Here is an 11347-nt window from a genome sequence, read left to right on the forward strand (position 1 = left end):
GGAAAGGGGAGACTGGAGAGGGGGCGGGGCGGCCGCCCGCGGAGGCTGGCAGCGCGAGCGCGCCCTGGGCCCTGGAAGGCGGGCGGGGGCGCCGCGGGCCCGGCCGAGCCCCAGCGAACAGGTGCCAAGGCTGCGCCTCCGGAGCGGGTGACTCAGCAGCGCCGCGCCGGGCGGGGGCGGGCTGGGGGCGCCGGGCGCGTGCGCGCGGGAGGCGGGGGGGGGGGGGCGCGCGGCTTCCCCCGGCCGGGGTGCCCGCCCCCGCGGGGGAGCGCGGAGCTCGGCGCGCGGCGGGGCGCGGCGCGGGGGCCGGAGGTTCCATCCGGCTGTCAGCAGCTCGCCGAGCCGCCCACGCAGCCGAAAGCCCGGCAGCGCGCGCCCTCCCCCACGGAGAAGCCCCCGGGGAAGCGGCCAGAGGAGGAAGGGCTTTCCCCAGGCTTTCCGAGCGAGTCCGGGGGGCAGAGGTTCCTGGTTTCTGAGCTCTCCCCTCCAGCTGCCCCCGGGTTTCATGCAAAGTCCAGAGGGAGCCCAGTGGAAATTCCTGCGGCACTTAGAGCTGGAAGCCCCTTCCAGAATTCACCTCGTTCCTCCCGGACCTGCTGGGCTGACCGTCCTACACTGCAGGGGTCTTCTGAACTGGATAGTAATTCAGTCTCCCTCTGTCCCCCTTCCTGAGCTCCCTCTAAAGCTCTTATCATCTGGAAGCCACTTTTCACGTTCGAGCGAGTCCTTTATGCTGCAGCAACCTCTTAACAGCTCTGCTTTTCGTGGACGTTGGGGAATCAATGGGAGACAAGAGTTAAAGACCTGGGCAAAGAGTGATTGTCCCCATTGACCAGAGTAAAAAACCAAGGCCCAGAGAAGGGGAGGGATTTGCACCAAGCCTACACTTGGGGTCTGTGAGGGTGGGTGCAGCAATCAGAACTCAGGGATCCCGGCTTCTCGGTCAGAGTTCTGCCTGCCTCTGGAATTCCCTTAGGCCCTCCATGATTGCCTCTTAGGACTTAAGTAGCCCCAAGAATGTCAAAGATGTCAAGTAAGCCAATTTGGAAGCATCCAGGGCATCTCTGTAAAGAGCAGACTGTGCACAGGAAATACTGAAACGACATAAGCAAGAGATTCCCAAGTGCTCTGTAGAGTTTTTGTTGCTGTTGCTGCTTTAAAATAATCATTGGGTTGAACTGATGTGTTGAATGAAAATTGTGGTGCATTGGAATCATTTATCAAGGAAGAAATTGTGGAATTCCCTTGCCTCTCTGCCTGGGACCGGGAGTGCATTCCTGATTGGAGGCAGGGAGGCAGCTGGTTTGACCTGATAGCTCCGAAGCCCTGAGGGGTCATGTGGTGCCAGGCCCTGGCCAAAGCTACGCAAAGTCAGGTTCAGGGAAAACCACACGGCAGCTTTCCATGTATCACATCGCTGCAGGCTACTTGATCTTCCAAACACAGTACCTCAAAAATAGAGAGTCTCATATCCCTGACCCCTCCACTTGCCCACCCTCCAGACAGCCTTTCTCCCAGGAGCTCACGGCCTCCAGAGGCCTGGCCTCTTTAACATCTGCGACAGAGTGAGGGAATAGAGGCATTGTAGACTCGCCCCATTTTACAGAGGGGAAGACCCAGCATAAAGTGGCTAGCCAAGAGAGATGAAATAAGTCCTGCAGAGAAAGGAGATAGAACCCAGAGTTCTGATGGTCTGACCAGACCAGGGTGTCATGGGGAAGTAGCAGGAAGGCCTTTATGCTGAGTTCTGCTGTGAGGCCCGCACGTCATTTTATCGTGTGAGTTGCAATCCATCTCCCCCAGCCCGAGTAACACACTCACCCATGCACACCTGCACCCACTCAGTCCCACAAGCACGTCCACACCTTTTACACGTCCACTCAACACAGCTGATACTGCCTGGTCGAGAAATAAGAGTCACGAGGCCTGGAGCCTGAGACTGGTTCCCATTTCGTCTCTCAGGCCAAAATCCAGCTCTCTCTTCTCTTCCCACCTGGAGACATGGCCACAGGTTGGGTTTCCTTTCTCTCCCATCATCACAGACCTTTTGCCCATTTCTTGTTCAGCCTTCTGACAGGGCCATGGGCAGGGCAGGAAGGCCATGTGGGTGGCACTGAGATGAAATACTCAAAGGGCTTTCCCATGCTTAACTCTTAATGGCAGCTTCCCAGGCTCAGGACTTGACTGACTGGTCTTGGGGCAGAGGGAGGGGAGGCCTCTCCATGCTCATGGATAGGTTTGGGGGGGGGGGTTCTAGTAGCTGGGAGGAGCACTCAGATGCCTCTCACTCCCCCACTGGACTTAAGAGCTGAGCCACTGATCCAGGTTCTTATGCATACTCAGCTGCAGAAACTGGGCTGTTGGACCCAACTAAGTACAACCTACTTCCCCCGTGGGTCCTCCCTCCATCTGAGATCTTCTTCAGCCCTGATACCACACCCTTACCTCCCTCTACTCAGCAACCGCTGAGCCTGCCTACAACGCACATATTAAGAGCTTATTTATTCAAACAGTATTTATCAAGCACCCAGTAGATGTTGAGGTAGCCTCTCATCCCCCATTCTCTCCAGGCCCATGCAGTACCAACCTTCCTTGCCTGCTAACCCTTCATGCCCACACGTTTCCACAGCATCGCAAAACCCCAATAGAGTTGCCAACTAACAAATTATTTTAAGATCCTAAAAAGGATCAAAAGAGATTACCAAGCGTCAGGATGCTCCTTAAATTCCTGCCTGGTGACTTGCACATGAAGCACATTGAGAAAGCATCCCTTCTACGCCCCAGATAATTACTTTTCTGAGACACGCCTGTGCGGGAGTGCAGTGGGCCCCCCACCCCTTTGCTTGCCCGGTCCAGGCAAGGCAGTGCTGATTTCCTGCAAAATACAGCAGAGCTGAAAATCATTTGGGCTTTCAACAGCCTCCCCCATGAGCCCTTCAACCTCTTGTGAGCCTCATCCACGTTCCCTTAGTCAACCGGTACCACCATGGGATCCTCCTTCCTTATCAAATCTGCTCTCGGACACTGCTCAGGTAAAACCTCTTTCATGCTGAAGTGTGAAGGCTGATATAGCTAAATGTGTTGTTTTTCTCCTGTCCCAGGAGAATTTGCATTTTAACAAGGGGGATAACCTTGAAATATCGAAAGGAATCTCTAATTGTGGAGTTGCTGGCACAGGCAAGCTAGCCCGAAGGCAGAGACCTCCCTGGGTCCCCTGAATCCCCGTAACTAGCTATAGGTTCGGCCCTGTACACCCAGGGCCCATCCCTGTATAATATCGAGAGCACCAGATGATGAGTTCTAGGCCCAGTTCTGCCGCTGACGCATCTTGAAGCACCAGTCACTTCTCTCTAGGGCCACAGTTTTCTCATTTGCCAAATTAGAAATTTGGACCAAAGGACCTTTTAGTACCTTTCCAGCTCTGACGTTCGCTTGACTCTTCCAAAGGGCAGGAGGACCCTGATCCAGCTCCTAAAGCCCTCCAGCCCCTACAGCTGTGGCCCAGAGGGAGTGGCCTGATGCCAGCACAGAGCGTGGGCAGGAACCTGGACAAGACTGCATGGCCTCTGTCCACAGTCGCCTGCCTGCCTGCTGGGGACAAAAGGTACCACTCAGCACATACACCGGTCCTGCAGAGTTACATAACCCTCCCAGATGGGGTATTCTGAACAAAGAGCAACAGCAGAACAGCCCATGTCCCCACGGTGCCCAGGGCCACACGTAGCAGTCTTTGCCTGTGGTGGCCTAACAGCCACAACCACCCTGGGATGGAATTTCAGAAGCCCACTATCTTTTCTTTTCTGTTTGTTTTTTTTCCCCCCTTAGATGGTATTTCATCTAAGAAAGTTCTCTTATCTTTAGGCTTTATGGGAGAAAGTAGAGCTTTCCCCCAGCTCCTGCCCTTCTCCTCAACCACCACCCCAAATCCCACAACACATCAGGCTCTCCTTTTCTCAGTCAGTCCCTGCTGTTCTTTGCAACTTTTTGACCTCAGAGGCCTGCAAAGAGTAGGGCCGCCCTTCCACCCCCAGGATGGAAGAATTTGGACAAATGGTATAGCTTTCATTCCAGGGAAGTTGCAAGCACTCTCCTGGTTCAGACTCCATTCCCCTCATGCTTTACTTTAATCCTTGACAAGGTCATATACTAGATGAGACTGGGGTTTCCCCATTTAGAAAATGGGCAAGGTCATTCTTATCACGATGGGGCGTTGGGTAATAATTCAGAGCGCTCTGATTTCCTTAGAAGAAGTGCAAATAATCTTACAATGATGCAACAGAAGAAACTTAAGTTGAGCTTAAGGAAGCATTTCCCAACTATAAAGGCATGGGACCTCATCACAGATCATTAAGGGATGGTGGATTTGTCCTGCTTGGCTGCATTTCAAGGTAAGCTCCACATTCACTTATCTGGAACAGCTTGGGTATGCATTGTCAAACGTAGAGGGGTAGAAGAGAAAAGGGCACAGGTGGAAAGCAGGCTTGGAAGGATGGAAGGAATCCTGAACTTGGAGTCTTTCACTGTGGTCTTACTGTGGATGGGCCCTGGGTCCTGGTTTCTTTATCTATAGAAATACTACAATGTATTGAGCACTTCCTATGTGTCCTTAACAGTACTAACAAATGATGCCACCTAACTTTTAAATTTTACAACAACCCTTCAACATATATATTACTTCTCATTTTATAAATGAAAGCAACAGAGGCTTCAAGAGGGTAAATAATGAATGTAAAGTCTCATAGGTGATAGAGCAGGATTCATACCCAGATTTGCCTGATTTCAAAGCCCATGTTCTTAAAAAAAAATTTTTTTTGTAAATGTTTATTTATTTTGAGAAAGAGGGAGCGCAGGAAAGGGACAGAGAGAGAGGGAGACAGAATCCCAAGCAGGCTCTGCACTGTCAACACAGAGCCTGATGTTGGGCTCAAACCCACAAATTGTGAGATCATGATCTGAGCCAAAATCAAGAGTCAGACACTTAATGGACTGAGCCACCAGGTGCCCCACAAATCCCATGTTCTTAACCACCTAGATCTTGAAAATTCTGTGATTCTACGGTTTCCTTGCATTCCTTTCAGCCTGAAAAACCTAATTTCTCCCACATTCTATTCCTGATCCAGTTTGTTTGTTTGTTTCTTTGTTGATGCCCATGTTCCTTGATATGGAGGTGACCGCCACCTTCTTCCATAGAAACAAGAAACTCCTTCCAGCCTGTGTGAGAACCTGCACTTTGTGCTTTTCCAGAAGCAGAGGAGGAAGGTGCTGCAGTGGCCCAAGCCTTGGAAATCCTGCCAGATGGCCTTGTATTTGGGGATCTGCCAGATGCAATGAGAGTGTCCACAAGACCTCTATAAGAACCCCCTTACGAAGCAGCTGCTTAGTGTCCAGGGCCACTGAGAGTCCGTTTGGGCCCCAGTGGAAAATGTTGAGGCTCCCCAACAAGGTCAGTCTGTCTAAAAACCTTTACACAGAATTTAAATTCAGGATCCAAGTCTCTTTCCAGACCACAGTCCTGCTGCTGGTTCCGGATCTCCCCTCCTTTTCCCCATCAGCTTCACTTTCATCAGCTCTCCACCCAGACCTGATCCCATCTGCCTTTTCTCATAAGTGACCTTTGAAACTCAGGCTGCACAGATATTTGCTGAATCAGCAGAAGCAACCACTGTTTCTCTTGCTTGGTTTCAGGCCAACGGGGAAAATGTCCCAGGATGCCTTTGTGTGGGGCCCTTAAGGTGTTAAGTCTGTGGGCCTGGGAAGGGCCTAGGGATGGAAGGAAAGAGTGGGATGGAGCAAGGCATAGGGAGCTGGTGAGGAGGACGGAGCCTAGTGGGTTTTCCCTGAAGCAGGGGTAACTTGTTTCTCTTGAATTGTGTTCTTTTTGGATGAAAAGTTGGAAACAACAGTCGTCTGGGCTCTTGGACAAGCAGGGGACAAAGAATCTTTATAAGTGCCCACTTTCCAGGTGAACAAAAAGATAAACACTCCTTACTCTTGGTGAACCTTCACTCTGGCCCCATTTTCCAGCTGACGAGCAAGAAGTCTTCTTCTTGCTGGGAGTAGAGGAAGAAATGGAGGATCTGCAGTTTGGTGAGCACTGGCCTTCACGTTGCTTCCTCAGCAACAGACCTTCCAGCTACAGGTAGGCAAGGACTCTGAGTGTCAAGGTCTTTCTCACTGTGTTGAAAGGGTTTAGCCTAGTGGGAGGTGATTAAGGCAGGGGGGGCTGTACTGTCAGAGAACGGGATGATATGCATATGCAGTACTGGTATCTCTGCGAATTGAATCATGGCTCCGTCTTCCTTCCAGCTACCCTTGGCTCTTACTCTTCCTGACATAAACCCTTGACTCCAACCAATATAACCTTCTCTCTGGGCTCTCAATATGATTTATACGTTCTTCCTTTTCACCCTGTTCTCTTCTGATAGAGGGTGGCTCTCGGCAGCAGCAATCTGCTTATACTTGTTTAATGTTTCTTGATATATGCCTCATGTATGTGGAACAAGGACTGTTTGCTTCTTTCTTGTTTTTCCGCAGCACAGGGTGTACAGTTTTGAATGGACTGGACACTAAATTAAATGCAGTTGACTGACTGACAGACCTTCACAGTCTCTTAATAGCTCTCAGGATGGGCCAGACATGAGCTGCCATCTCCAGGCAGACAACCCAGACTCAGTAAGACCAGAGACACCTGCTCCAATCGGCATTTTAGATAACAGGCTAAAAAGCACAACTAATGACTTTCTACTCTCCTTTATCCTCTAGTCAGTATGATACCATGGGGCTCAATAATTGACCCAAGATTTATTTTATGCTTAAAGGATGGGAGTAGAGAAGAGGAGACTTCTCTGGGCAGCTTAAGTGGAACCAATGGATAGATAGAAGGGAGAAAATATGGGAGAGAGAAAGAGTTTGAAGGGGTAGAAGAAAGGGGAAAGAGAGAAGGAAGGAGAAAGTAGTGAGGAAGAGAAAATAGAAAAGGAAGACAAAGGATGAAGAAAGAGAAGAGAGGACAGGGGCTACTGAGCCATTCAGACTTCATGGCTACTTCATGGCTACTCCTACAAATTCAGTAGGAGCTGAATTTGGTTTATAATTCAGGAATCTTATCCAGCCTCCAGTAATCCCCTGACTGAGGGCTGGGGAACACAGGCAAGCCCTCGGATCCACGGGCTCTAAATGCATGGTTGGGTGGGTGCGCAGCATGTGCTCCGACAGGGAGTTGTGGTCACACTGAAGCCAGTAGCTTCAGGTAAGGTCATGTGCTTCCATGGCAAGAAGTAGACTTTGCCAGATCAGGCTGAGGCTCTGACTCCAGCCAGGAAAGGGATAATCAATTCTGTAGATGCTGTGAGCCTTGATTGAAAAAATAAAGAGGAGGAAGCTAGATCGCTGCTTTCATTAAGAGGCAAAAGCAGTGGGGGCTGGAGCTTAGCAAGAGCCAGGAAGCATACAGAGAAAGAACATTAACCCCTCCAGCGTCTTTCTTCCATGTTATGTCTGCACTGGCTCGCCCCCTCATCATTGCTTCCTTGGTCTGACCTCCAAGGCCACCACCTTCCCATCTCCCTCAGCAGAAGGAGGGAGAGAGGCCAGGCTGCATATTAATGCAGATCTGATGACAATTAAATGATCCATTATTTCCTGGTCCCAGGTTCCCCAAGGCTCTTGCCTCTCCTGGATTTGGGCAGGAAGAGGAGTTCTGAGAATAAGAGACAAACCGTGTAGGGAAATAATGCATCTAACACAATGCCTGGCCCCTTGTAACCCTCACTCAACCCTCAGCAGTCTCACCAGGGCTGCATTCTTACTATAACGAGGCCAGAGAAGGGCAAGTGAAAAATGAGAAAAGATTTCAGTAAAATTATGATCCAAAGACCTCATCTGTCATATCGTCTTCCTACTTCAGCACACCCAGTAGAGAACTGATTCATCAGGGAGCTCCCCAGGAGAAACACCAGGGAGAGGGCTGCTGGCTCTGCTCTTCTCCTCATCTCACCCTATCCATAAAGATCTCTCTCTGCCTGCTGGCTGCATCTAGCCCTGCACCATTGAGAGGTATGGGCAGAGGATGACAGCCATACAAAATGGGGGTCACAGGTAGAAAGCAGCATGGGGCCAAACATGTAGTCAGCTACAATGATTTATTCCTGAGGCTCTGTGGGGGGAACTTAGGTTGAAGCGAGGCAAAATAGTGGAAAGAAATGGGTGGCCCAAAAGGCACAAAAGGCATTCAGCCAGCCAAGATGTCCATGACTTCACATCCAAGGGGGGAGAGAGTTGCAGGGAAGAGGTAAGGTATTCTCTCTAAGTATCTTGGTGTCCAGCCTCAGGGAGAGCAGAGGGAAAAGCTGGAGGATCTAGAGGAAGGAAGGAGCCACTTGTGATATTAACCTCTTGTTGCCTGGCACAGCTTTCTAAGTGAAAGATTTTTAACAACTTCCACTCTCCTCCACCATTCTAATTATTTCTTATTTTTGTTTTGCTCCTATGGGAAGCAAAAACAGGACAAAGGAGAAGGGACAAGGAGGATACTATGGTGTGTCTCTGGTTTTGACTTGTGAAGCTGGATAGCAGTCCAAGTGACTCCTAAATCCCTGGTTTCCCAGCAAGTGCACCTGGACAGGAGAGTTTGGGCTCTCTAAGCTACTTTGGGGACTACAGTAAGTCCTTCTTTAAGAAAAATTATCTAAACCCTTCTTGCTCATGCTTCCCTGAAGGGATGCAAGGATCGTGTGGAAAAGAAGGGAGATACCAAAGGGCATGAGGAGAAGAATCGGGTGAAGAACCATAATTACCAGGAAGCTGTGGCTGTCCCCAGGGAAATGAATGGATAGTTCTTCCTTCCCCCCTCCCCCATTTGGGAAAAAAATCCAGGCAATACCTTGTAAGAACGTTGTGTTTTGTTGAACCATGGGGACTGAGGGAAAACTGACTTTCTGCTTTTTATGCCAGATAAGGAAAGAAAACCATGAAACTGAAGGAAGAGCAAATAGGCCATTGAGGGACCTGGGGAGGAAAGCCGCATCTTCTTGGGGCTTGAATCAAATGCTATACGTCTGCCAAGTCAGATCATCCTGGATCTTCATCCCTAAGAGCCCATGGTTCTGGTGAAATCTATCCTGCAAGCTAACGTATCCTGACCCAACTTCTTGAACTATATAGATGTGAGGAGAAAATGAGTTTTTAAGGAATACATCAAATCTCCACAAGTATCTACAGACCTAAACATGCTGAGACTGATGAAGGGGAGATTCTTGGCTTTCCTCCTTCCTCCCCCCACCCAGCTCTTCCTTTAGCATCACCATTGTCAGGATCAAGTGCTGAGTAGGTACTGATTTCCCCTGAAATGTTCTTCCATGCAGTTCTCCCGTCACCTGTATAATCAGAGGAAGGAAGCTGATATGTCACAGCCTTTCCAATACAGAGGTTGGAATATTCCAGTCCTCTTTCATCTCTTCTTCCCATGTCCCTAGTTCACAGACATTGAAAGTAAAGAGCTTGAGGTCCTAGATTCCCTCCCTGGGGTTAATGAGTATATCTCTCTCAGCACCCAACATGAGGTATTCCTATTCTCACCAGATAACCAAGTGGAAATAGGATTTGCAGTCACCAGCCATAAACGAGAGATTTAAACATTCAAATACCAACAATTCCTTTTGCCAACTATCTCTTTCATCATTGTTCCCTTTCCACAATTGTCAACCACCCTGCACAGAAATCCTCTTTGAGTTAGAAGAAAAAGCTGTAGCCAGATTGAGTCCTCAAGCTATAAGAGTCCTCTACTGGCTTGGTGGGATGTGTCTTTGTGCCCCTTTAGTTCCATGGGGATTCAGAAGAAAGATGCCCACTCGGGTCAGAGCAGAGTAAGCTTCCCCAAAGAGCCACTCCTGGCTTTGATTCCCACTGCATCAGTTAAAGAGCTAGACTCGTTCCTCTGGGAAATGCTTTCTCCCATCCTTTATCTTCCTCTGTCCCCAGCTCCCCTGCCTTTCTCACATCATACCTACTTTTCAACCATATCCCCTGCCTCCTTAATTTTCTCAGACCCCAATTCTACTCTGCCTGGACCCTAGCCCTTTTAAAGCTCTTAACATGCCTCTTTGCCAAGCCTCTGCCTTCTTCATATCTCACTCTCCATGCAAATAATTTTACTGCCCAAACTCCCTTCCAAATTTTTCCTAACTTAAAAAATTCAACTGTTCTTTTTTCTTCAGTTTAATTTTCACCACAACTTCCTTCCAATCTTGTCTCCTTTAAAACCTGCCAGTTTCCGATATCCCCAATCCCTTAAAACCCATTTCTTTCCTCCTTTGCCCCCAGGAATGGTCTGGATGCTCTCTTTTGCTCCAACATCCCCTGAACCCTTTCAAACACTGATATCAATTCCTCTTTCCCCCCAAATCTCCTTGACACACTTCTACCTCCAAGCCTCTTCTCATCTCTTCACTTTAGGTTACCCTAGTCCTTCAGACTCTTAGGTGCACCTGTTTTCTCCCTTATCTCCTGCTTTTACCCATTTGCTTCCCTTTCTGTCACAACAGTCCCCATCCCTTCTTCCCCACTCACTCGGGTCTCCTGCTCAGGACGCCCTTGCCGAGGGCAGCGGGGGATTTGTGCTGAAGGAGGGTTCCAGCGGCAGTGCAGCAACTCGGGGGACGCTCCTTCTCCTTGTCGGCGACGGCCCCGGGCGCCACTGGGTGCTGGTGGGGCGACTGGGGTGCGTGAGCCCTGCTGCTGGGGCCCGGCTGGGGCTGCGCCAGGAGCTGTCCGTGGTGCTGAAGCGGCGGCTGCTCCGGAGCAGGCTGTGGCGCGGCGGGCGAGAGCTGTCCGTGGTTCTGGAGCGGCTCCTGGGCCCCAGCGGCGGCGGCGGCGGCGGCTGTGGCCGGGGTGGCGGGCAGCGGGGCCGGCGACGGAGGGACGAGCCCGGGCGGAGGCTGGGCTTGCAGCAGCTGCTGGTGCTCCCACAGGCTGCGGTTCTCGGCGCTTAGCTCGTCCAGCCGCCGCTCCAGCTCGTCGATGCGCTGGCGCTGGGTGTGGATGAGGCTCTGCTGGTTCTGCACGATGGCCGTAAGCTCCTTGAGGTAGAGCACGGCACGCACCGGGTTCTCCAGCAGGCTCTCCATGCCGCCCGCCGCCGCCTGCGCCCTGCCTGCGCCTCGGCGGGCGGCGGGGAGCGCGAGGGCGCGCAGGAGCCGAGCAGCCCCAGCGATCCGCTCGCCTCCCTCTCTAGCGGGCCCAGCCTCCCTCCCAGCCGCCGGCGCCGCGTCACGGCCACACAGACATTCACACACGCACCGAGGGGCGGGACCGCGGCGCCAGGGCCCACCCACCCAGCCTCCCACCTCCG

General features: G+C 51.1%; 1 protein-coding gene across 1 annotated transcript in view; it reads right to left on the bottom strand.

Moving 5' to 3' along the window:
• IQSEC3 (IQ motif and Sec7 domain ArfGEF 3) overlaps window positions 1-11123 on the bottom strand; it is a 111940-nt gene extending 100817 nt beyond the window's left edge. Inside the window, exon 1 of the mRNA XM_039236286.1 lies at window positions 10567-11123. Within this exon, the coding sequence (XP_039092217.1) occupies window positions 10567-11123 (557 nt within the window). The remainder of the gene's footprint in view (window positions 1-10566) is intronic.
• Window positions 11124-11347: the final 224 nt, after the last annotated feature.

Source organism: Hyaena hyaena, unplaced genomic scaffold (assembly GCF_003009895.1).
Source record: "Hyaena hyaena isolate Hyena2069 unplaced genomic scaffold, ASM300989v1 scaffold_108, whole genome shotgun sequence".
Lineage (NCBI taxonomy): Eukaryota > Metazoa > Chordata > Mammalia > Carnivora > Hyaenidae > Hyaena > Hyaena hyaena.